Source organism: Corvus kubaryi, unplaced genomic scaffold (assembly GCF_017639235.1).
Source record: "Corvus kubaryi isolate FWS band 111438036 unplaced genomic scaffold, C.kubaryi_AGA036_p1.0 split1-37296, whole genome shotgun sequence".
Classification (NCBI taxonomy): Eukaryota; Metazoa; Chordata; class Aves; order Passeriformes; family Corvidae; genus Corvus; species Corvus kubaryi.
In genome coordinates, this window is record NW_024582075.1 from 3,446,910 (window position 1) to 3,473,390 (window position 26,481).

At 43.2% G+C, this 26,481-nt stretch overlaps 1 protein-coding gene across 2 annotated transcripts; it reads left to right on the forward strand.

Moving 5' to 3' along the window:
- The first annotated feature begins 9,917 nt into the window (after positions 1-9,917).
- LOC121657401 lies at positions 9,918-12,246 on the forward strand. Of its 2 annotated transcripts, none has more exons than XM_042013089.1 (2): positions 9,918-10,680; positions 10,759-12,246. In XM_042013089.1, the coding sequence occupies exons 1-2, from the start codon at positions 10,101-10,103 to the stop codon at positions 12,243-12,245; spliced, it is 2,067 nt and encodes a 688-aa protein (XP_041869023.1). In that variant the 5' UTR covers positions 9,918-10,100; the 3' UTR covers position 12,246. The 2 variants fall into 2 exon arrangements, with proteins under 2 accessions (XP_041869023.1, XP_041869024.1); XM_042013090.1 differs by having other exon boundaries at positions 9,918-10,602; positions 10,720-12,246.
- The last annotated feature ends 14,235 nt before the right edge of the window (positions 12,247-26,481 follow it).

Consider the following 26,481-nt stretch of genomic DNA (forward strand, 5'->3'; position numbering starts at 1 on the left):
CGGCCCGCACTGAGGGGCTGCGCCCGGTGTCCAGCGAGCAGAAGCGGCTGAGAGATCTCGGCCAAGATGCGCCACAGCCGACCCGGCCCGGCCCCGCTGGGCCGCGCTGCGGGCCCCCAGCTACCTGTTCAAAAGCCAGAAGCAAGAGAGGTTTCCCGGTTTGGTTTGTTCTTAAATGTGGATCACAGAGGCGTGTCAAGCTTCTTAAGTGGCTTAAAAAAGTTGCCCATATTCAAACTAGCCAGTTAATTGGTTCTATTGGGTCTGGAGGAAGATGCAAGCACCTCTTTGCAAAAGAATCACTTCTGTGGCTGTTGGAGTCCTCCTTAACTAAAAACCCAAACTACACTAAACATGACAAGGGTGTACATACCCTTTACTAAATATTCTGTGGAAAGCTCTGAGACAAATGCAAGTGTTGCATTTATGAGAAGTGTGAGTGAGATATTTTCTTATTTAGAAAGGATAAAGTTATTAATTTACCTAGAACTTAAACCCTCATTCTTGACAATGATTGGACTCTGAAATTTATGGAGTTGGAAATGCTTTTCATTAAAGAGGCCATGTCTTCAGAAAAGAGAGTTCCTGTAAACTCTCAAAACCTGGCTGTATCTCAATGTTTCATCGGTTTCTAGCGTCTGACATGAAGTGTAGGGTACTGTGATGAGTAATCTGTATGAGGCCAGGCTAATATTGTGCCAAAAATATATTGGTGAGATTTGCTCATATGAAATCTGTGAAGGATATTGTGTCTGTCACATCTCTTTAATTTCACTCTGGGGCTAGGGGTGGAAGTGAAGGCAGTCTGGGATGCTGGATGGAGAAAATCTCCAATTTATCACATGATGAGTGAACACTGTTATCAATTCTGAAACACTTGGTATGGGCATTTACAATCTGATTACCTTTTTCAGGCCTCTTCAACTTTCCTGGGACTACTTAGGTGTTTTGAGGCAAGCAGGCAAAGCAGCATATAATTTGCATAGTTCCATAAAACTATTTAAAAAAATAACCACAATATCAGGACTCTGCATTGTTCCTAAACCTTCAGCTTTAAAAAAAAAATATATATATATATTTGCATCTTTAACAGCTGTAGACACCCACAACAAGGTCTGCAAGGAGAAACTGTACAGCAGCACACAGTGAAAATTGAAAAAAAAAAAAAAGAGGAGTACTTGTGGGTGACTCTCTGTTAAGGGTCACCAAGGCATCCACAGCTGCTTGGCTGACAGGGAGTCACGAGAGGTATTTTGCCTTCTGGGAGCTAAGGTCTGAGATGCTGCTGGGAAGGTGCCATAGTTTGTTCAGAGCCCAGCCTGCTATCCTTTGCTACTTTTTCACATATGACACTGCAATCTGGAATTTGAGCAGATGAGGGAAGGCTTCAGAGCCCAGGGAGTGCAAGTGAGAAGTATTGGTGTCCAAGTTATATTTTCTTCCATTTTATGAGTTACAGGAGAGGGTGTAGCTGGAAATAGACATATAATTCAAATTAACTTCTGGCTTCATGGCTGGTGCTTTCTTGAGGGCTTTGGCTTTTTTTGACAGTGGGGCATTCTATTACGATTATAGACTATCAGGGAGGGATGGCACCCACCTGTCTAGAAGAGGCAAGGGTCTCTTTAGCAACACAGTGACCAACTTAGTGAGGCAGGCTTTAAACTAAAGGACTTGGGGTACAGGATCCAGAGGGCAACACTCATGACATTGCAAGAAACTGGGGAATAGACCAGGCCAACCAGAGCTGCGAAAAATGCTACTTAGTTGCCTCCCAGGATGAGAATCAGAAGACCAACAGCCTCAAGGGTATGCATAGTGAAACACTCAGGCTAGGGAAGAAACAGGAGCAGCTGGAGCATAAGACACAGTCAAAGAGTTGAGTTGTAGAAACAACTGAAACATGGTGGGACAACTCGCATGACTGGAAGATCATGATGGATGGCTATAAGTTGTCTGCAAAGATAGGCAAGGAGTAAGTGGAGTAAGAGTAGCCCTTTATGTTAAGGAGAACCTTGAATGTTGTAATGGGTTGACCTTGGCTAGATACCAGGCGCCCACCAAGTTCATCTCTCACTCCCTTCTGCAGCCTGGACAGGGGATAGAAGATATAACAAAAGGTTCATGAGTTGAGATAAGGACCGGGAGGTCACAGGCAAAACCGCCTAGAATTAGGGATATTAATTGAATTTATTGCTAACAAAATCAGAGAAGGATAATGAGAAGTAAAAAAAGACCTTAAAAACACCTTCTCCCCACCCCTCCCTCCCTTCCAGCTCTACCACCTACCCCAGTGGCACTGGGAAGCAGTGAATGGGGGTTACGGTCAGTTCATCACCCGTGGCTTCTCCCGCTAATGAGGGCGAGGAGTCCTTCCCCTTCTCATCGTGGGGTTTCTCCCACAGGAGACAGTCCCCCATGAACTACTCCAATGTGGCTCCATCTCACAGTCCTTGCCAAACTGCTGCAGCATGGGTCACTCTTCCACAGGGTGCAGTCCTTCAAGGACAGGGTGCTCCAGGATGGGCTCCTCTCTCCATGGGTCTCCCATGGGGTCACAGCCTCCCCTCAGGCATCCCCCTGCTCTGGTGTGGGGCTCCTCCACAGGCTGCAGGTGGATCTCTGCATCCCCATGGACTTCCAAGGTCTGCAGGGGCACAGCTGCTTCACCATGGTCTTCACCATGGGCTGCAGTGGAATCCCAGCTCTGGTGCTTGGAGCACATACTGCCCTTTCTTCTCCATTGACCTTGACATCTGCAGAGCTATTCCTCTCACATATTCTCACCCTGATCTTCTCTGGCTGCAATTACAAGTGAACAATAATATTTTCTTTTTCTTCTTCTCCAATGTTATCACAAAGATGTTATCACCATTTCTGATTGGCCCAGCCTTGAACAGTGGCATGTCCATCTTTGGACAGGTACCAAGATGGAAATACAGACAAATACCCTTTGAGAAATACAAGGTCATTGCCAGGGTGTGGAGAGATGAAGTTGGTAAAAAAAAAAAAAAAGCTCAGCTTGAACTGAAATTTGCCACAAGGAAGGGTTCTTCAGGTACTTAAACAGAAAATAGAAACAGAAGAAAAATATTGGCCTACTGTTTAACAGGACATGTGAATTAGTCACCAGCAATGAAAAGTGGGAGATTCTTAATACTTCCTTCACCTCTGTCTTTGCCAGCACTGTTGGGCCTCAGATATTGGGAAGAAAATTTTGAGTTGATGCAAACACAGACCTACCAGTAGAGAAGGAAGAGTTGGTATTTGAGCTGTTACAGAAACTTGACCCCTACAAATTGATGGGCCCTGACAATATCCACCCAAGGATGTTAAGAGAGCTGGCTGACATAATTGTGAGGCTACACCCCATAATGTCTGAGAAACTGTGGAGATCAGGGGACAACCAGAAGCCTGGAAGAAATCTAAAGGCACCCCTATTTGCAGGAAGGGCTTAAATCCAACAATTATGGGTCTTCATTCCCTGGAAAAATTATGGAACAATTTTTCCTGGGAGGTGCCACAAGTGAGATGAAGCACATTTCTGGGAAAGGTCATCATGGATTCACCAATGGTAGATCATGACTGTCCTCTACAACAAAGTAACCTGCTTGGTCAGTGTGCGGCAAGTGGTGGACATTGTCCACATGGATTTCTCCAAGGCTTTCAATACATATTCTCAGCGCTACCGCCTAGAAAAACTGATATGTTACAGCCTAGACAGGTGGTCTGTGAGGTGGGTGGGGAACTGGCTGCCTGGTTGCACCCAGGAGGTGGTGGTATAAAGCTCCTTTACAAATGGCCAGCCTGTCACAAAAATGTGGTCCCCCAGGCATAGATATTGGACCCAAAGCTGTTTAGTATCTTCAATAAATGAAGTTTGCTAATGACTCCTAACTAAGTGGGGATGTGGACACTTCATAAGGGACAGCCATCCTGTAGAGACACCTAGATAGGCTGGAATAGTAACAAGAACCTTAGGAGGTTCAACGAGGACAAGTGCAAGGTATTGCACCTGGGAAAACATAGCACAGATTGGCATCTACTTGTCTGAGGAGCAGCCCTGTGGAATGGGACCTGGATGTCCTTGGACAGGTTCAGTTAACAGTCCTGCTATGGCAGAGAAAGCCAGGGGGATGCCAGGCTGCATCAACAAGCAGCAGCAGAGATAGAGGAGTTGTTATCTCACTGTGCTCAGCATTTATAAGGCGATACCTGGAACACTGTGTTCAGTTTTGGCCCCTGCCATACAGGAAAAATGTGGACAGGCTGGCAAAGGTCCAGAGAAGGTGACCAAAGGACCAGGAAACCTGCCATATGGGAAAAGCCTTGGAGAACTGGGGTTTTCTGTCTTGAGAAAGAAGGCTTAAGGGAGAACTAATCACCATGTTCCAGTATTAAAAAGGCTGGTTACAAGGATGATGGAGACTCCATTTTTACAACGAGTCATATGGAGAAGATGAGGGGTAATGGGTACAAGTCACTCCTGGGGACATCTCATTTGGACACAAGAGGAAAATTTTTCCCCCTGAGAACAATCATCCACCAGGATAAACACAGGAAAGTGGTGGATTCCCTAATGTCGGACACTTTTAAGATTTGGCTGAGCAAGGTGCTGAACCACCCTGTCTAAACTGGGCTTCTGCCAAGGAAGGCTGGACCACATAATCCTTGAGGTCCCCTTCCAACCCTGTACTCTGTGATTCTATGAAAACCGAGAAGCAGTATAACCATTTCACTGTTAAACCTTGTTAAGCCTGATGAGTTTCTAGATGGGCCAAGAAAGAAAATGCCTAATCCAAGTTACTTAACATCAGAATAGAGATCCAATGTTCATCATGCACATCATTGCAAGCGCTGTGTGTGACTCACCTACTGTCTATATGCTTTTGTTCTCCATCTGAGAGAGATGAGTAAAGATACATACACTGATATAGAGGTGCACAAATGTTGTGACAGTCTTACAACATGCTGTTTAATATAGAATAATGGAATGTTCAAAACAAATCTACAACTTTACTGTAGTATGGGGATAATTTTCAATATGTGTATTTGCCATATAATTCCATGAAAAGTCAAATTCATTATCCAAACCATTTGCAGATCAAAACAAGTATAAAGTTGAAAATTGTTAGGAAATAATTAAGTGGAACATGAGGTCTTGATTTTGCCACTTGATTTTGATCTCCTCATCTTAAAAACAAACAGTAGAAAATCCAGTGGAAAGGGAGAAACTTCAGAAAGGGACAACAAGGATGATCAAAGGTACCAAGCAACTTCCGTACTGGGTCCAGCTGAGTAAACTAGTACTCTCCAGCTGGGATTAGAAGAATTTTGGAAGGCGGGTCTACAAATCATGTCATGTAGGAAGCAAATTGATTTTCTCACCACCTCCAGAACATGCTAGTAGGAGCCTAGTTCAAAACAACAAAAGGTGTCTCCTAATCAGACAAATAGCAAGCTGTGATCTCTGTCAAGTCTGTTTTATTCATGAAAGAATGAAATGGCAGGCTGGACAGGTTCTTGGAAGAGCAATTTATTTGAAGACTTGGGAAAAACATATGGTTACCAAATATATGTACTAATAACTCAGGCAGCCTCTGTGCAAAATATTGTTAAGTATGAAGCAGTTTGTGTTAGGAAGAGGAAACCTGTTGCTACCTGTTCTGAGCTTCCCTTCCCCCTCCCCAAGACAAGCCAGGACTTGCCTATGCCATGTGTTCTGAACTCCTTTGTTCCAAGCGCGGGCAAAACCAAATGTAACTCAGACTCTTTAGCAGTGTCTGATTGGCCGGTCACCCCGGGTCCGCCCCCAGTCCTCCCCTTTCCCCTTCTCCGAATAAAAGAAGGGCACGAGAGGGGGCCCGCCCTCTTTGGCTTTGCAACCCTTTCTGCAAACATCTGTGTGTTTCTGTTTCTGTTTGAAAGCTTCTAATTGCGGGAATTAGGCAAGCTGAAGACTATATTTCTCCCTCTTTGCTTCTGCTGGTGGTATCAGCTTTGCAGCTAATATTTGCCGCTTTTAGAGCTACTGAAATGCTGGATTGCCCGTGCTACCTCTCTAGGCTGCCCGAGGCTTTCTAAGGCATTGAACTGCGAGCCTAGCCGGTAAAAAGCTGTAAGTATCTCCACAGAAACCCATGTATCCATTCCTTCTAGAATACTTTTGATTTCTTGCCTCTTCTCATTTGTTCACAGATGTAGTTGGAGGCAGGGCACAATAATATGAGCTTCTGGACTGATATAGGACAGCTGCTGTGCTATAAAACAACAGCTGAAATTACTACAGATTAAATAACAATTGCATCACATGACTGAAAAGAGGGGACACCATTTTAGGTATCTGAAATTAAATTTGAAAAATTCAGTGCCTCCCTTCAGTACTGTTGGGTCCTTCTCCTGGTTTTATTTCACTAGTTCAGAAAAGCAAAATCTAACATCAGTTATCAAATACTTCCATAGGACCACAGGCCAAACAACAATAATAGCAAAACTTGTATATGAAACCAGAGATGTGTGCGAATTACTGTGACTGAACTTTTAAATTTTTCATTATTTAACAGGTAAGCAGGTGAAAAATTATACAGTTAAGCAGGTTACTAAAGTTTTTGTTCCCAATGATAACAACGCAACAACCTGAAAAATTGATTGGATGCTTATAAAGCATTGAGTCCTTAATTTAGAATGACAAATGGAACGCTCTCATCAAAATACTCCACCCCAGTGGAAACTAAGGATACACAAAATTATTTCACTCAGTTCTACAATGATACTTGCTATAATTAAGAAAACAGTGATTTTTTAAATTATTATTTTCTATTTTTTTGTTAATGAATTTATATTTTTAAATCAATATTTTAAAGAAAGAGAAATTCTGTAACATCATTAAGCACCCTAGTATTGACATATATACATTGCATTTCCAGCTATTCTTCCAGGTTTTTTATTGTAGTATTCTCATAGACTGCCTTATTGGAAACTGTTGCATGAGGTTAACATGGTTTGGGTTGGTGTGTGTGTTGTTTGGATAACAAAAACATGTAAAACTTTTCTTATGCCTTATTCCTTATGCCTTAATGTCCTGTCATTTTCTGCTCCCTCAATTAAAACAGAAATCATTTGAAGACCCATTTTTCAGATATCCTGTGTGTAAAAACATATGTTGGCATTAATTTTGATTAAATATGACTTCTGAATACTTATCCTTCCATTATTTTTTAGCAAGGCAGCTTCCACTTGCACCTTTTCTGAAAGCCATCCGCATGTGCACATTCAAATTTGACATTTCTTTAGTTCCCCTCTACACAGGGAGCCACTTTCCAAATGGAGGTTAGGAATCTGTTTATCCATAGTGTTGAATTAATACCTTTGATTTATCCCCTTGCCCCCTAAAATGAGAGATCATTAATTTTTAATTGAGGGAAACAGGTAATCAACCATGGTAAAGGTAGTTTTGAACTTTTGAGAGACAAATAATTAACAAGTGAATCTGTGTTATTCTGCTTTCAGATCTGCATGTATTCCATTTTGAATGAATAGAAGTTAAATGAGACAAATATTTACAATTCATTCTCTCTTAGCTCTAAAATGGGGAAAATTCCCCTTTCTAATACTTCTCTGGCATTACAGTTAATTTATCTTGATTTATACCAGTGGAACAACACTGAATTTTTTTACATGCCAGACTCTAATTTTTTTTCCCCCTCATCACACAGACAGCAGACTACATCCAAAACCCAACAACGAATTCTGCATTAAGATACACTGAACACCCCACACATATCACTCCACTATGGGGTATGAAGAGGAACGTAATTGCTAGAAAAGCCCTGAACTTCTGGAAAGGGAAATGTAGATGTTTTACTTTGTGCTGTTTCCAGGAGACCTCTCTGCACTTCTTAGGTGCATGTGTGTGAAGTGTGACTGGAATATGGAAGACTACCTTAGAAAGGAAATAAGACCTCATTTCTTGTATGCTAAGAAAAACCAGTCCCAACTAAACAGGTATGAATTACAACAGAACAACTGGAGACTGTTTTTAAAAGAAAATGAGAACTGGGCACATAGCAAGGATATCACTCTGCCTTCTAAACGAAAAGCCACATATCACTCCTTCTAGAATACTTTTGATTTCTTGCCCCATGAAATTTAATTAATTTCAGTCATCTTTGCAATACTAAGATCTTATAACTGGCTTCGTGTTTTGTACTCTGTAGACATTAACTAAGTTCTCATTTCTTATTTCAGATTATTTTAAAACACAAATGTGGCTTTCATGCATGACAAGAGAACCACCCCAAACTTTGATTAATTTTCTTTTAAATGTACTTTACAATAAATCTATTTTGATGATATAAATCATCAGTGCCAACTTATTTGACATAATGTAATGTAAAAACATTGAGATGATTGCAGAAAGTGGAAAAATAGCCAAATAATTTCATTCAACTGTTGTAATGCTAGGTTTAGTTTACCAAGCTGCAGCTTTCCCTGAGAGCTCAGCAGAGCTGCTTAGGGCAGTGCGACTGTTTTCACCCTCCTGTAGTCCATTTTGGATGGCTCCGCACTCTTGCTCTGGCTAGCTATCCTTACAACACAGTGATGGCGAAGGAGGCGAGAAGGGTCTCTCCATATGGGTTTCAGAGGACTTTTAATAGTTACATCTTTTCCCAGCGACCCCCAGAGGCAGAGAGACCTGGTGATCGGTTGAGGGGGGGGTTTCTCAGGGGCTCAGGGGCGGTACATGGGCAGAGTTGGAGTACAGGAACCAGTAGGGAGAGCCCGAAGGAGTGGGCAGGGCTAGGGGCAAGGAAAAGCCAGGGGCGGGGAACAATATGGGATTAGAAAAGCAGTGGGTAAACAGATTACCACATTCCATGAACGATGAAAAAAGTTTATTTCACTGAATTGTTTTTTTGGTTGTTTTTTTTTTTTTTTTGGCGAGGGGGGGTTGGTTTGTTTGTTTTGGGTTTTTTTGTTTTGTTTTTTTTTTTTGGTTCCTTCTGCAATATACTTAATTTGAATAATAGCAGGCTGTAGAAAGCTTTACTTCTGATAGAATGGTACAGTCTTGTTGGGGTTTTAGTTTAGTCTGTTTTTTTTTTCCTGTTAAAGGAATTTTCTCCCATATGCATGTTGCTAGGGGACAAATAGCTGTACTTAAGAAAGACAAAAGGGGAGTGGGGCGGACCTGGCTACTCTTTTGTCTACACCTGGGTGTGGGGTCAGTTCGCTCTGAGCGTCCGGAGAGAGAAGCTGCAGAGAAAGGAGCTGCTGCTTCTTTCTTTTTGGCCGTTCTTTCTTCCTGCTGGAAACAACGCCGGGACCCCCAAAAGCCGCTTTCCCTGCCCTGCTGGAGACCGGGCTGTGGCTGCCCTGCCCCGCTGCTGTTTTGAGCTTCCGCTACGCTGTAGCCCTGCTCGCCCTGCCTGCCTGGGCCTCCGTGGGGTTTTCCCATCTGGATACATCTCGTCTGCCACCCGGGATTTGCGTCCGTCCCTGCCGTTTCAGCCTGCTGTTCCTGAGAGTCCGAGATCAGCTGCCCAGGGGTTTGTGAAGCCTTTGTTCCATCCCTTCCCGGGATCCCAGGCCACCAGTGCCGCATGCTCCCCGAGCTCGCTCCGGAGCGCCCCCTGCAGCCGCGGGGGAACCATCACACCTGCCCTGCTCACCGGGAGCCGCCAGCGCCCCTGCCGGCTGCGAGCGGAACTGCACCCGAGGGGAAAGGGCCCGGCAGCCGAGAAGGCTGGCACTGGGTTTGTGATTGCTGTTACTGCCATAGTTGTTGTTGTTTTGTTTGACTGGTTATATACATATATATATATATATAGAGTAAAGAACTGTTATTCCTATTTCCCACATCTTTGCCTAAAGGCCCTTGATTTCAAAATATAATAACTTGGAGGGAAAAAGGGTTATATCTGCCACTTCAAGGGGGGCCTCTGCCTTCCTTAGCAGACACCTGTCTTTCAAAACCGAGACAGATCTTGGCGCCCAATGTGGGGCCTGAGGGCATTAAGAGATAGAGATGAAAAAGGAATAACAGTTCCTCGATAACTTTATTTTGTGTGCTGGATATTGGAACCTTGTTAGGCAGCACTATGTGGTCTAGTTTACCCTGGTTCGGGTGGCATGTGGCCGTGGCTATATTCTTCCGCTTTGCAGCTCCTTACTTGAATATGGGTCCTCTGACTAAGGCTACCATTGCTGTTATCCAGCTTGCGTTATGGGTCGAGAAGGTGAGGAATTCATGGGTTTTTAACTTCCTCCGGAATGTGGGCACATGGATAAACAGCTATCACACACTGAGCACATGTTTTTGGGGTTATGTTAACAATGGTACTTTCTGTGAGGAAATGACACCAGGGGAAGTTTTCTCCCAACCCCTCAACCAGTTCTTTGGGCCCACCCCATCAATTTTCGAAGGGTTTAAATTCCCTGTGAATACTAACCATCTGCTGCTGATAGGCCTACTCTATTTAGCATTCAAGGATAAGTTGAGATTGGCTTGGATATCTACCCGGACACCAGCCCCAGAGACTAGAGATCCTGCCCCAGAACCTGACATGGCCCCAGAGAGTAGAGTTCCTACCCCAGAGCCTGATCCTGCCCCAGAGCCTGACACGGCCCCAGACACTAGAGATCCTACCCCAGAACCTGACACGGCCCCAGACACTAGAGGTCCTACCCCAGAACCTGACACGGCCCCAGACACTAGAGATCCTACCCCAGAACCTGACACGGCCCCAGACACTAGAGATCCTACCCCAGAGCCAGAGCCTGCCACAGCCCCAGACACTAGGGATCCCGCCCCACAGACTGATACTGCCCAACAGTCCACCTCAGAAATGGACTACCCAAACTGGGTGGGGGTACTGGCAAAAGGGATGCAGGAGATGTGCCAAGAGATGGGTCAGGTGCGTCAGGGGATATGCCAGGAGATGGGCCAGGTGCGCAAGATGTGCCAGGAGATGGGCCAGGTGCGCCAGGAGATATGCCAATTGCTAAGGGAATACACCTCCTCAGCTAGTGAAAAACCCTCTCCCTGCCCCAAAGAGGGTGAGTCCGATGGTGCAGCAGTGGAACCCACAGATGTTACAACCGTCCAGGCTTCAGCTGAACCACAAGGACAACCACAGCCAGCAGCAGTCGCCCCTGTGCAAAGGAGGAAGTATAAGACCAAATCAGTACGACCAGTTAATGATGATGGGCAACCAGGGCCCTCACAACCAGCAGGAGAGCCAGAGCCAGAAGTCATCACTGAGTCCCTGTCGCACGACAGTCTCCGTGCTATGCGAAACGACATTGTGCGAAGGGGGCGTGAGCCTTATACCACCTGGCTGCTTCGGGTTTGGGACCTTATGGGCACAAGTGTGCAACTGGATAGTGGTGAGGCAAGGTATCTGGGATCGTTGACCCAGGACCCAGGTGTGGACCAGATATTTGTGAGGGAGCCAGGGCCTCTCTCTCTTTGGGAGCGGCTCTTAATGAGTGTGAGAGAAAGGTTCATTCACAAAGAAAGAATGCAGGAGTATCATCATAGAATGCAGTGGAAGACACTCGAGCAAGGGATCCAACAGCTAAGAGAGGTGGCAATATTAGAGGTACTCTTTGGGAAGGATGGACAGCATGATAATGACCCCGATAAGGTCAGGTGCACAGGACAGATGATGTGGAACCTGGCAAGGCTAGGGCCATCACAATACACCACCTTCATTGCAACGATTGATGCTGACAATACCCGAGAAACAGTGGGCTCTGTTGCCAACAAGCTCAGGCATTATGACAGCATGATCAATGGCCCGCTGAAAGCTCATGTCTCTGCTGTGGTCCAGGACCTCAAAGAGGAGATGAAGGAGATGAGGAAGGAAATGAGGGAGGAGATGAGGGAGGAGATGAGGAGGGTCAGTGTGGCACCAGTGCGAGTCACAGGCCCCCAAGTCAGAGCCCGTCGTCCCCCTGCTAGAGAGAGAGGGTACACCCCACGAGCTGAGCTGTGGTTTTTCCTGTGTGAGCATGGGGAAGACATGAGAAGGTGGGATGGGAAACCCACCTCTGCCCTGGCAGCGCGGGTGCGTGAACTCAAGGAGGGAGGCACTAACCGAGGGGGTTCCGCTAAGGTGAAGGTAGCCTCAGCCTCCCGTGACCGAGCTGCCAGGTATTACAGAAGGGAAGATGATATGTCGGATCCCCTTGAAGGTACCTCGAGCATGTACTCCCAGGGAAAGAATGATAACCAGGGCTAGAGGGGCCCTGCCTCTAGCCAGGAAGAGGCACAGGAGAACCGAGTTTTCTGGACGGTGTGGATCCGATGGCCTGGCACATCAGAGCCACAAAAATATGATGCATTGGTTGATACTGGGGCACAGTGTACTTTAATGCCATCGGGACATGTGGGGGCAGAACCTGTATCCATCGCTGGGGTGACTGGGGGATCACAGCAGTTGACCCTTTTGGAAGCTGAGGTGAGCCTGACTGGGAAGGAGTGGCAAAAGCATCCGATTGTGACCGGCCCAGAGGCCCCGTGTATTCTGGGCATAGACTTCCTCCGGAATGGCTACTACAAAGACCCAAAAGGACTCAGATGGGCATTTGGGATTGCTGCTGTGGAAGCAGAGGGCATTAGGCAATTGAACACCCTGCCTGGACTATCTGAGAATCCTTCTGCAGTTGGGCTCCTGAAAGTGGAAGAGCAACGAGTGCCAACTGCCACCTCGACAGTGCACCGCCGGCAGTATCGGACAAATCGAGATGCTGTGATCCCCATCCACAAGATGATCCGCGAGCTGGAGAGTCAAGGGGTGGTCAGCAAGACCCACTCACCCTTCAACAGCCCCATCTGGCCTGTGCACAAGTCTGACGGGGAATGGAGATTGACTGTGGACTATCGTGCCCTGAATGAAGTGACTCCACCATTGAGCGCTGCCGTGCCAGACATGTTGGAGCTCCAGTACGAGCTGGAGTCCAAAGCAGCGAAGTGGTACGCCACTATTGACATTGCCAATGCATTCTTCTCCATTCCTTTGGCAGCAGAGTGCAGGCCTCAGTTTGCCTTCACCTGGAGGGGCGTGCAGTACACCTGGAACCGACTGCCCCAGGGGTGGAAGCACAGTCCCACCATCTGTCATGGACTGATCCAGACTGCACTAGAAAAGGGTGAGGCTCCAGAACATCTGCAGTACATTGATGACATCATTGTGTGGGGGAACACCGCAACCGAAGTGTTTGAGAAAGGAGAGAGAATAATTCAAATTTTCCTGCAAGCTGGTTTTGCCATCAAGAAGAGCAAGGTCAAGGGACCTGCCCGAGAGATCCAGTTCCTGGGAGTAAAGTGGCAAGATGGACGACGTCAGATTCCCATTGAGGTCATCAATAAGATCACAGCAATGTCTCCGCCGACCAACAAGAAGGAAACACAAGCTTTCCTAGGTGCTATAGGTTTCTAGAGGATGCACATTCCCGAGTACAGCCAGATCGTGAGTCCTCTCTACCTGGTTACCCGCAAGAAGAATGATTTCCACTGGGGCCCTGAACAGCAGCAAGCCTTCGCCCAGATCAAACAGGAAATTGCTCACGCCGTAGCCCTTAGCCCAGTCAGGACAGGACCAGAGGTGAAGAACGTGCTCTACTCTGCAGCCAGGAACAATGGTCTGTCCTGGAGCCTCTGGCAGAAGGTGCCTGGTGAGACTCGGGGCCGACCACTGGGATTCTGGAGCCGAAGCTACAGAGAATCTGAAGCCAACTACACTCCCACAGAGAAGGAAATCCTGGCAGCTTATGAAGGAGTCCAGGCTGCCTCAGAAGTAATCGGCACAGAGGCACAACTCCTCCTGGCACCCCGACTACCGGTGCTGGGGTGGATGTTCAAAGGAAAGGTTCCCTCCACACATCACGCCACTGACGCTACTTGGAGCAAATAGATTGCCCTCATCACGCAGCGCGCCCGAATTAGAAACCCAAGTCGCCCTGGGATCTTGGAAATAATTACGAACTGGCCGGAAGGTGAGACTTTTGGGTTATCTTCTGAAGAAGAAGAGGAGCAGGTGACACGTGCCGAAGAAGCCCCACCATATAACGAGCTACCAGAGAGTGAAAGACAATACGCCCTCTTCACTGATGGTTCCTGCCGAATTGTAGGCGCTAGCCGGAAATGGAAAGCCGCTGTATGGAGCCCCACACGACAAGTTGCACAGGCTACTGAAGGAGAAGGTGGATCGAGCCAATTTGCTGAGCTCAAAGCTGTCCAATTAGCTCTGGACATAGCTGAAAGAGAGAAGTGGCCAAAGCTCTACCTCTACACTGATTCATGGATGGTAGCCAATGCTCTGTGGGGTTGGCTGGAAAGGTGGAATAAGACAAACTGGCAGCGCAGAGGAAAACCAATCTGGGCTGCTGAAGAGTGGAAAGACATTGCCACTCGTGTAGAGAAGCTATCCGTGAGGGTCCGTCATGTAGATGCTCACATCCCCAAGAGCCGGGCTAATGAAGAACATCATAACAACAAACAGGTAGATCAGGCTGCAAAAATAGAGGTGTCCCAGATAGACTTAGATTGGCAACATAAAGGAGAATTGTTCCTAGCTCGATGGGCCCATGATGCCTCAGGCCATCAGGGCAGAGATGCCACCTATAAGTGGGCACGAGACCGAGGGGTGGATCTAACCATGGACAGTATCTCCCAGGTTATCCATGATTGTGAGACATGCGCTGCGATCAAGCAGGCCAAGCGGGTGAAGCCTCTGTGGTATGGTGGGCGGTGGTCCAAATACAAGTATGGGGAGGCCTGGCAGATTGATTACATCACACTGCCTCAAACCCGCCAAGGCAAGTGCTATGTGCTCACAATGGTAGAAGCCACCACTGGATGGCTGGAGACCTACCCTGTGCCTCATGCTACTGCCCGGAACACCATCCTGGGCCTGGAAAAGCAAGTCCTTTGGAGGCATGGCACCCCTGAGAGAATCGAGTCTGACAATGGGACTCATTTCAAGAACAGCCTTATAAACACCTGGGCTAGAGAACATGGCATAGAGTGGGTGTACCACATCCCTTACCATGCACCAGCAGCTGGGAAGGTTGAGCGGTGTAATGGACTGCTTAAAACCACCTTGAAGGCACTGGGTGGGGGGACTTTCAAAAACTGGGAGATGCATTTAGCAAGAGCCACCTGGTTAGTTAACACTCGAGGTTCCACCAGCCGAGCAGGCCCTGCCCAATCTGAACCCCTACAAACAACAGACGGGGATAAGGTTCCAGTGGTGCACATGAGAGGTATGCTTGGAAAAACTGTTTGGGTAAAGTCTGCCTTGAGCAAAGACAAACCCATCCGTGGGGTTGTTTTTGCTCAGGGACCAGGTTGCACCTGGTGGGTGATGCAAAAGGATGGAGAGACCTGATGCTTACCTCAAGGGGACCTTGTTTTAGGGTGAACTACCCATGGCTCTGTACTTGTATCAGTATCAGCATGTATATTTGTATATAATTTGGGTAATGCATAGATTTATATGGTTAAAAAAGTTAAGTTTCATGTAACATGTTAGTATGGGAAAAAATTCGGGGTGGATAATGTTGGGGTTTTAGTTTAGTCTGGTTTTTTTTCCTGTTAAAGGAATTTTCTCCCATATGCATGTTGCTAGGGGACAAATAGCTGTACTTAAGAAAGACAAAAGGGGAGTGGGGCGGACCTGGCTACTCTTTTGTCTACACCTGGGTGTGGGGTCAGTTCGCTCTGAGCGTCCGGAGAGAGAAGCTGCAGAGAAAGGAGCTGCTGCTTCTTTCTTTTTGGCCGTTCTTTCTTCCTGCTGGAAACAACGCCGGGACCCCCAAAAGCCGCTTTCCCTGCCCTGCTGGAGACCGGGCTGTGGCTGCCCTGCCCCGCTGCTGTTTTGAGCTTCCGCTACGCTGTAGCCCTGCTCGCCCTGCCTGCCTGGGCCTCCGTGGGGTTTTCCCATCTGGATACATCTCGTCTGCCACCCGGGATTTGCGTCCGTCCCTGCCGTTTCAGCCTGCTGTTCCTGAGAGTCCGAGATCAGCTGCCCAGGGGTTTGTGAAGCCTTTGTTCCATCCCTTCCCGGGATCCCAGGCCACCAGTGCCGCATGCTCCCCGAGCTCGCTCCGGAGCGCCCCCTGCAGCCGCGGGGGAACCATCACACCTGCCCTGCTCACCGGGAGCCGCCAGCGCCCCTGCCGGCTGCGAGCGGAACTGCACCCGAGGGGAAATAGCCTGACAGCCGAGAAGGCTGGGACTGGGTTTGTGATTGCTGTTACTGCCATAGTTGTTGTTGTTTTGTTTGACTGGTTATATACATATATATATATATATAGAGTAAAGAACTGTTATTCCTATTTCCCACATCTTTGCCTAAAGGCCCTTGATTTCAAAATATAATAACTTGGAGGGAAAAAGGGTTATATCTGCCACTTCAAGGGGGGCCTCTGCCTTCCTTAGCAGACACCTGTCTTTCAAAACCGAGACAAGTCTGATGGGAAAATACTTAAAATTTTCATCAAATTGAAATACTTATTGTAAATAAATATAACCCCATTAAACATAATACGCCATTAAAAAAATGTGATATTGAACTAATCTCACATAGCTAAAATAGAGATCCTAAAGGGAGTTCCCACTACACAAATTATTGGACACAACGAGATACTCAAATTTTCTTCTCCAGAGATCAAGACCAACACTTGTCTGTGTTTGGGATCTTACCTCACTTTCTTTGTTATGTAAGTTATTCCTCACTACAAGATAAGTGGGAAACATGGTTTCACTTCTCCAATACCTGCGGGGAGAAATCTTTATTTAGTTGGGCTACAACACAAAATTCAGACTTGTCAGAATGTTCTTTTGCTATTAAAATGATGGGGTTTGAGCATATATTTTGTTCAGCCTGTCATGCAGGAATTGGTTTGTAAGACATGCATGTAGAATCTTATCCTATTTTTGTCATTAATGTATTGTATTTAAGATTGATAATAAAAGCTTAGCTGACCCTCAGGTACAACTTGCATAGTGCAATAATATATGAAATTAAAGTATCTCATAAAATTCGTTTAGTTATAATTATATCATTGTCTCTGGATTAATTTTTCTCACCTGATTGAGGTGAGATATCCCATTGTCTTCCACTCAGCTGCTGTTTGTACTAATGGAAATACAGTTTGATTTAACACTAAAACAGAAATACCAGCAATTAAAATGAAGCAATTTCAGAACAATTAGCACCAAACCATGTAACCTGAAACCAAAGAAATAATATGATTAGACATACTGAGCCAAAGCAGTCAACAAGCTGGCTCATTTTATGCTTAGACTAAAATCATTATTAAGTGCTGATGAACAATTTATCAGACTAGCAGATGAAGGACATTTATACAATTGAGTGCATCAAGATTGCAGGATTTCTTATGTAAGAGTTAGGTGAGTGTTTCTGTAAAGCAACTGTCCTCCAAACACCTGTTATCTAGTGAGGCATATAACATAAGTTATAATTTATATTCTTAAAGGATGAAGGGATTCTTCAATTAGCAAGTTATCAAATGCAAAGTATTAGCTTTATAAGCAATTTGCATTGCAATGAGCAGATGTAACACAGATGAGAGCTTTCTGCAAACCACTTTAGGAACTATCAATGTAATGGTTTTTAAGTCCTTTTGTAACATTGTTGGGAAAAAATTATTACCTTTTTCTTGCATCTATTTATAATTATCATTCGCTTTTGTGAATCTTGTTTAAACCTCACTGAACTAGGGCCTGTTTTCAGATCTGATTTGTGATTGTACTCAACCAAACCAATCAGGAAATCACAGGTCAGTACTAATCAGGGTTTGCACTGAAAGATCAGGAGAGCTGCCTCTGCTACCAAAAATAAGTAATCTGCAGGGATTCCCCAGTAATATTCCAGTTAGGGAAATTGTCCTTTTTATAATGGCGTGAGAACTTTAATTAGAACTGATGTTGTGCCCTGGAAGTCACTCTGTAAAAACTCAGGAAATATGCTTGGATTGTCACTCCACTGCATCATCAGAAGATGAAATTAGTGATGCAGTGCTGACGCAGGCTTCAAATCCTCCTAGCTTTGTGGGGGAGGAGGTTAAAAATGACAAATATCAAACCAGTTTTCTCATTCTTTTGTTAAGTTCCATTAAAATTGTTTTGTGTAGATGGCAGATATCATTCTGAGAGATTTCAAGTGGGTTTCTCTGCCTGTCAATGTACATATATGTACACGTAACCTTCTCTTAAACTGAAAGAATTGTTCTTGGTTTTTTTTCAAATGTTTTAGTGTCCTCTTGGTTACCTTCCTTTCTGATAAAGGTCAGATAACTGCCCTGGCCAGTGACAGCATGTCCAATAAGAAAAAAGAAAAATATTGCTGAGACTACCAGCAGTGCTAGCTCTTCAAAAAAAGAGTTGTAGATATCCAAACTTTTCAAACATTTCATAACAAGAAGCAGGAAAAGTATGTAATAGCACAATGAAACATTCTTCCAGGAACAACTCCTTAAATAAGGGAAAAGTCAGAGAAATTTATCTAGGACAATTCTCAGGAAGACAAAATGGAAGAAAACCAGACCTAAACCAACACAAGGATCTTTCGCTGGTGTCAGCAAGCACAGTCTTGCAAGTACAGTATGAAACTCAATAATGGTCTGTTACTTCCAGGTGATACATAGTTAACTGTCACACAAATGCTCATTTTTGTCAGTCTGGAGATTCTTTTAGGATGGAAAAATGTGTGGTTGTTTTTTGTAGTACTGACTTTACACTTATGCAATCTTGTTATTTGCAAGTGTGCCCTCAATGGCACTTAAGAAATCTCAGCTTTTTAATAGTTTGGGAGCTTTGCAATGTTAACTTTCTTACCTTAAACTGGCATTTTTTCAGTGATAATAAGAAAAATAAATAAACTTACCAGTCCTCAGGTTTAAACCCAACAAAAAAGCGAAGGAACTGGTAGTATTTTATTTAGTGTCACTTTCATGGACTAATTGCACCAATTAAAAGAGAATTTTATTACCTGGCTAGCACATAAAGACATGAAAAATCTGTTTGACACTAACAACAATGAGAAAACTCTGGACTAGGACTAGATTTACACAGATGCCTTATGGATCCCACTGGCTACAGGTGCTATAGATAGACCATTTCTCAGTAAGGTTCACTTCATTTTCCTTTTTGTCAATGAGACATAATGCTGCATTGTCAGAGAGCAATGTCCTGTTTCTGTACAGGTTCCAGCAGGGATGTGCCATGCTGGTGCTATATGCATAGGCAGCTGTCAATGAAAAGGTCAGGAGGTGGATGAACCCTGAATTCATACAAAGAGTGGGCATCTAATGTTGTGAAACCTGGAACATTAATTCCAGATGCCCCTATGTGCACAGAATGCAATTTACTCAAAGAGATGGAACTGAAAATAGCACCAGGTCTCCACATTCTCAGTGGAAAGTTGCTTAATCTGCCTAATACTTAAGATTAATAGTTTAATCATATAGTTTCATGGATGTTGAAATACTTGGGTAAAGAGAATTGCATAAATACTAATTCATCTTTTCCTCCTGCTGAAACATCACAACTAAAGGGGAAAGTGAGTTTAAAAATTTCCTTTTAAGAACATTTCCCTCCCTCATAGACTTAAGGCCAAATAGCTTTAAAACTCATGTTTATTATCTTTGACCAAAGCTCTTTGTAATTGAAGTTCTATATCACTTTCAGATCACAGCTGAAGTGATGAAGTCTCCTCTATTTTAAGATGTTTGAAATTGGGATATAGTTCCTGTTTTTCAAGTCTGATGGAGTTCATGTGAGACATGAGGACATGGCAGAGCAAAAATACCAAGATTAATAAGGATGCTTGCTGCATTATGTCAGAGAAATGTATTTCTTGAATGTCTTCTCCTTCAAGGGCCTATTTAAAAGGTTGGAGCAGCCTGCAAATGACAGCCATTGATCCTTATTTCCAGATATGTACAGTGGATGCTGAGAGGGGAATAGCCTGGAGCTGCTCTAAGGCCAGTGGGTAGTCTCATAGCAAACCCTTGAAGATTCTGGCAACCCAGTAGCTTGGTATTGCACTTCCAAAAATCCTTACAATAGATGCAAGAATTCAGCCTATATTCATTATTTTGATATATTTACAGTGCCTGATATGCTGTGAACTTTTTCTGTGTAGGCTTAAAACGTATTTTCCATAATGTGAAATTGGAAATGCCATAGCCTATTGATTATAAAATTATTTCTGTATATAAAAAAAAAAAGAACAAGCTGGAGGAAAGTAAACTAGTGAGAAACAGAAAACATTTTATTTTCACAGTGTGTGGCATGATTTTAAGTAAATTACAAGTTATCTTTCTAGAGATGACTTTGTCACTGCAGATATATATGGCTGAAGAGTTAATAAAGCTTTTTCGTCACAGACATGGGCCCTAAAATATTCACCTGCATTTGACTTGCAAATACTACTCATTTTTCTTTCTCAGAATTTAAAAATGGGTAAGTAGCTGCAATTGTTTGATAGAGAGCAGGAGAGAAAATCTGTTGTAATGACAGCAGCACTGTGGTGGGAGCTCATTTGTTTCTCTATGGTGTTCTCTTTTGGCTCTATCTCTTTCTGCACTGTATCTCAGTCGTATCAACAACTGAGTGTTGCTAGAAATATTTTATGTCTCAAAAGAGTGGATTACATCGAGAAAAGCATTAGCTGTCTAGCTTTGTTCTATGCTGTGCGGTATGTTTATTCTTAAACCTGCATAGAACAGTTCTGTATTTCAGATAATACCTACTTATCTGCCTTGCAAATGGACTATCAAGGTTCAGTGGCATAAATGTTGCAAAACATGGAGACCACTATTTATTTAACACTATTTTAGCTATTCATAAAAGGAAAACCAAGATGCCACAAAGTCCCTTTAAAAGTGATTTTTTTTTTTTAGTTTTGTACTCAACTCTGAATCATTCAAAGAAAAGACATTTAATCAAAGCTGCAGTTTTAGCTTGAATAAAACTTTTGTTTGTGTGCTTAACTTCAGTAACTGAGAACACTACATAAACTCAATGTCAAGCCCCCTCACCTTTTTCTATCATCCTTCTTCAGATAAAAATTAGTTCAAAATCAGGCTAACTCAAGACCTGAATGCACAGGAGGAAATAGGACAGAATCTGATTTACACAAGAAAAATGTGTATGTGTATTCTGTGATTTCAGAATCTATTCTCATGGGCATAATAAAATCATGTCTGTCTTTCAATTGATGTCAAGAGCAAGTCTCCTGTCGTAACTGCCTTAAAAAATTAAAAATACTATATTAAAAAAAAATGTGACACCTGTACCACCAGCAAGGAGTAAATCTGTTTGACTAATGTATCTGGCCTTGAAAAAGCCTGTTTCCATGCACATTGTACAAAACAGCTGAAGGCATCAAAAGTTGGATAACGGGGCAGATTAGCAAGTCAGCAAAAGAATGTTGTTACACAGGGGACCTAAATGTTGTGTGTAGGGAACTAAAGACTGCTTTCTTGAAGCCACAAATGCATGTTTCTGCACTCTGCTGTGGAAAAGAGGTAAAATGTTTTATTATGTGGAGCATGAAATCATCATGAAATACAGAGGTTCTGGTAAAGATATTTCAGGGTACATTTTTTTGAAAGTGCTCATGTAAAACAAAGTAGGTATTTTCCTGAGGGTTACGTTCCCAAGAAGCAAGTTATACTAAGTCAGATGTGTCATCTTGAATATCCAGGTATTCTACTATTTTGAAGAAACTGAGCCAAATTAATCTTGCAGTATTTTCTGTATTCTGCTTATGTGGTGCTGATTTGCCTTTTCTTTGCCTAGATATGTAGTTGCTATGAGACATTAACAATAAGCTTTTGTGTGTGTGTGTTAGTTTGGTTATTTTGATTTTGTTGGTTTTTTTCAGCATGGATTTGAAGCAGCTAGGTAATTATTTACCTCGTTCAGTAAGTCTTGCTGCTTTGTTGTTTTTTTGCTGTAACATGCTGAAATTGAAAATGTTGCATAACAGTTTAATTGAAGTATTTGATTTTATATTGTCACTGTGAATTACTCCAAATGAACATGGATATTTTAAGTAATTATGCATTGCTATGTTCTTTATGTTATAGCTTTAATCTGGTTTAGTATTCATGATGACTAAAAGTAGAGTTTCCTGGCAGGCAGAAAGATGCAAAATTAAATTGAATCTGTTATGAGTAAAAAGAGTGACTGGATTACTAAAAAGCTAGCAATGCCTAAAAGGTTTTGTAGCTTCTTTGAACTCTTTACTCTTCTAACCATGTGAAAGTTTTAAGTCACAATGTAATTTTGAAAGAGGGTATGTTCTTGTTAATCATGAATATACTCTGTGACAGCAAGGCCTCATTTGACTCACTGAAATTGCTGCCCTAGATCCCTGATAATTTTATGTATGAGAAAAAGGATGATTATTTGAGGAAATTAAGTGATGACATGCACATAAATGATTGCCTGGGTCTGACTCCAAATTTTTGAAATACAGAGAAACCTACAGCCTGTCTTAGCTAAGTCCCAGAAGAAGAAAATCAGAGATAATATAGAATTTAGATAGAGGCACATCTGCCTCAGCAGAAACATGCAGGCAGCTTTCCACCTGAAACTCTCTGGAATAGTGATCTCAGTGGAGGGTCCACACAAGAGTAGAAACACACTAGGCCTTGTCTCTTTTTTATATACTTGGTGAACCCAGATTTCCTGTTTCAGTAATTCTCCTAGGATTTGGATGTGTAGGGGACAAGGCAATCTCTGAAAAACAGTGATATATTTTAGTATGCAAAAAAATGTGTCCAAATTAAGTTGCCTGATGCAAATTTCACCAAAGTCACTGGTGATATTTCTCCATGACTTCAGATGGAATTTAGAAGACTTCCCAGGAGAGTGGTTAGGACTGACAAAGAAAGGCAGTGCAGATCCTTTAGTTATGCCTAAGTGCTCAACTTCGTACTGCTGACCTAATTGAAATATAACCATCTGCCTGTCTGCTCTTGAATCGCGATTAAATGGTCTGCTTTTGATTTATAACTCATAGTATCCTTACCAGACCCCTCTTTACTTGCAACTCAAGGGAACAGGGATGCTCAGGTCACAAGTCTGTCACTGTTGGGCAAATGTAAAATATCTCTAAGGCAACTTTGACTCGATATGAATGCTGACAGTCAGCATCTAAAGGCTTCTCCACCTCAAAGATATCACAAGAGTAAGAGGATGGTTAAGAAGAGAGGAAGACAATAAATGATAGAAAAAAGAGAGATGTACTCCACAAAGCAATAATGAGGTTTACCATTTTCCAAAGGAAGACTTTTGGACAAGGATGATGGATTCAGTAGAGGAGGAACTTGGAAAAGAGGTGGGCAATCCATCTGTTTTTTCTTTTTCCCGCTTCCTCTCTTCAGTCAAGGCTGCCCCACATGTACTTAAGTCTAGATAGAAACAGAGACACTGCTTTTTTCCTCAGTTTCTAATAATCCTCATGGACTGCCCAGTCCTCTGAGCCAAAGGACCATGACTGTGGGAACAGGGAATTCCCATTTGTTTCAACACTGAACTTGTCAGAGACCAGCTATACCAGGGGAATATTCACAAGTCCATGGGGCCTGATCAGATGCATTCCAGAGAACTGAAGGAGCTAGGAGATCTTATGGAATTCTCTCCATTATCTACCAAAGATTGAGGAGTCTGGGGGTATTCCCTGCTGTCTGAAGGCTGGCCCATGTTATTCCAATTTCCAAGAAGGATATGAGGGAAGACCCAGAAACAGACAGACGTGTGAGTCTAACCTCAACCCCTGGAAAAATTATGGAGGAGAAGGGTAGAGACTGGGTGCCATTAAAAGTCACTTAAAGGACAACAAAACCATCAGGCACAGTCTACCTGTGCTCACAAAACAGAAAGTCCTGTTTAACCAATCCAATCTCCTCCAGGATAAGGTAACCAGCCCAGTAAATTGGGAGATGCAGAGGATGCAGGTTTTTGGCATTTAGTGATTTTTTTGTTACTGTAGCTCACAGCATCCTTCTGTAGGAGTTGCCCAGCTGTGGAGAGACTCTGCATGGCAGGGCTGAGGGGTTTGGCCAACAGGCTGGCAAGCGGCCACCAGCCGTGCTCCTCAGGGCTCAACACTCTCTCCAGTGCTGGCTAATATAGTGTGCTGTTCCATTTTCTGATGCGCTAGACTCTTTTCAGGAGAGAGGAGTCTGATCTGAATGTACTGAGGTTTTTTCCATCAGAATGATTGCTTTCTCTTTTGTTACTGCCCTCCCTCCTCTTTTATTTATTTTTTTTTTCCTAATATAAGAAGGATGTAGATTCAGCAAACTGCAAGGCTAGAATTAGCTTTGATCTTAGACTGTGCAACAGGTTTTTAACCAAGCAAAGATACCTCAATATAGCTTAGATTTTAGTTCACTATGTATCTCAATAATAATCATTTGACAATACTGCACTACTGACCCCATGGGAACAAATTTCTTTGTATTAAGTGTCTTGAGTAGTTGATCTTCACAGGCTACTTTCACCTGGTGTGAGTGCAATTCCTTCCTGCTGAACATTTCCTATGCTTTTGTGGCTTTTTTTTTTTCCCTTTCATCTGTAGTCAGAATTGGTGGAGGGTGAACAGTAATGGAGAGCAAAGGTGCTACAACTTGTCCTTAATGACTAAAAGATCCATTCTCGTGTTTCCAAATAAAGAAAATATTGCTGCACAGTCCCAAGCTTGATTATCCTGACATTTATCACACTTACAACACTTTGTGTGCACCTACTCTTAATAAAAGGTAGTAAAGGTAGAGACAGGCCCTAAATAACTCTGAGTATAATGAGTCTAAAATAACTCAATTAAGCCAAAGGAGGAAAGACTTATTTTGACATCCTTTGGACATCCTTTTTGACATCCTTTTGACATCGCCTTCTACTAAAGAGAACCAAGAAGACAGGGTTGTGCAGCTTTGGGGCATGTAGTCGCAGGTTTAGCAACAGGTTCAAGGCTTCTATTCAAGTAGTGTTGAGGTAATCCTTTTACTATTATCTACTTTTACGTGAATAGCTCCTGTTTCAGTTCTCTTTGATGCACTGTGTGGCCTTGCTCCAGTCCTTGCATAGTACAAACTCAGTAGCTTCGGGGCCAACAAGTGCTGCTAAGAGACTGAGTATTTTGCCACCACAATATTATTATGCTGACAGAGCCTGGTCACTCCAGGCCAGAGCTGGATAACATCCATCTGAGAGCATGAGCAGGGAAAATACATCTCTTCTTGTAACCTTGTGTGTAGATGTAACCTTATTAACAATCTTCTCCTTCCCATATGTCTCTCTTAAAATAGAATGCTTTATGCTGCACATAAATTGTATTTAGAAGGTTATTCTATGAACATTTATTTTAGACTCTAATGACTTCAGGGAGAGGAATGTCATTTGATATCAGTTTAAATAGTGCTTAGCAGAATGGGGCTTTGACCTGCTCTGCTCCTTACAGCTACCATATATAGATAAATAAACATCTCCTGGTTTAATAAATGTCTGTAAATCAGCATTTTCAAGCACAAATAGAAGTAAAACCAAACCCCCATAAATATGCTCTTTCAATGAAATTAACTGTACAGTCTCCTGTTTCCCCTTTAAACCTCCTTTTGGATTTAGGGAAAGGGTAATGCTTCTGTCACCGCTTCTGCCAAAAGGATTAACTCTTCTTCTGAACACATTACTTTCATTTTCATAGTTATAAATCATGGTGTAACAAGAATAACTCACTGAATTCAGTTTTAGAGAGGAAGGGGAAACTTTTTATTTCCTCAATGATATGCCCTCATATCACAAAACAACGTACTAATGTTCTCTGACTGTGTTAATGAGCTCTACATCTCAATAGGGCTAATTAAACAGAAAACAAGGGGTGAAAGGCAGTATCTGCAGAAAATTTTATTCTGGGTAGCATTCCAGCATATTGGAAAGATTTTAATAATTGTTTTTGTACAGGTCCAGCTGTTTACCATGCAGCCTGAGGGGAAGTCCTTATTTATGAGTAGAACTCTTCACCACTGATTGTAATCATGTGTAAAATGGTCTTTTCATCTCATGCTCATGAATACATCTCTGTTAAACTAAACAAGATTTGCTGACTCAACATCTGCCCCTAATGCATGCAACTCACCTTCTGATCTCAGTATCTATTTAGATGGCTAAAAGGAGTTTGTGTTTTAAGGGGACATTGCCAGTAATTATTAGCACTTTTTTTTTTTTTCTAAAACAGAAAGACAATTTTTAAACAAAAATGCTTTCCTTTGATATCCTTGTAAGGCACACCACTTAATATATTCTTTCATAGAATTACACTTTCTGTAACTTATTAGAGGCTTTGTGTTATGAGTGTTATATATGGAAGGCAATGAAGGGTGAGAAAACATCCAAAAGAAAAACTGTAGGGAAAGCAATAATTTATTATATCCTTT

What these genes read in the sequence shown, in the direction of transcription:
- LOC121657401 (XM_042013089.1), top strand. Translation starts at nt 10,101, where the DNA reads ATGTGGTCTAGTTTACCCTGGTTCGGGTGGCATGTGGCCGTGGCTATA. An exon ending in CACGGCCCCAGACACTAGAG is followed by an intron (nt 10,681 to 10,758) that starts GTCCTACCCCAG and finishes CAGACACTAGAG; the next exon opens with ATCCTACCCCAGAGCCAGAG.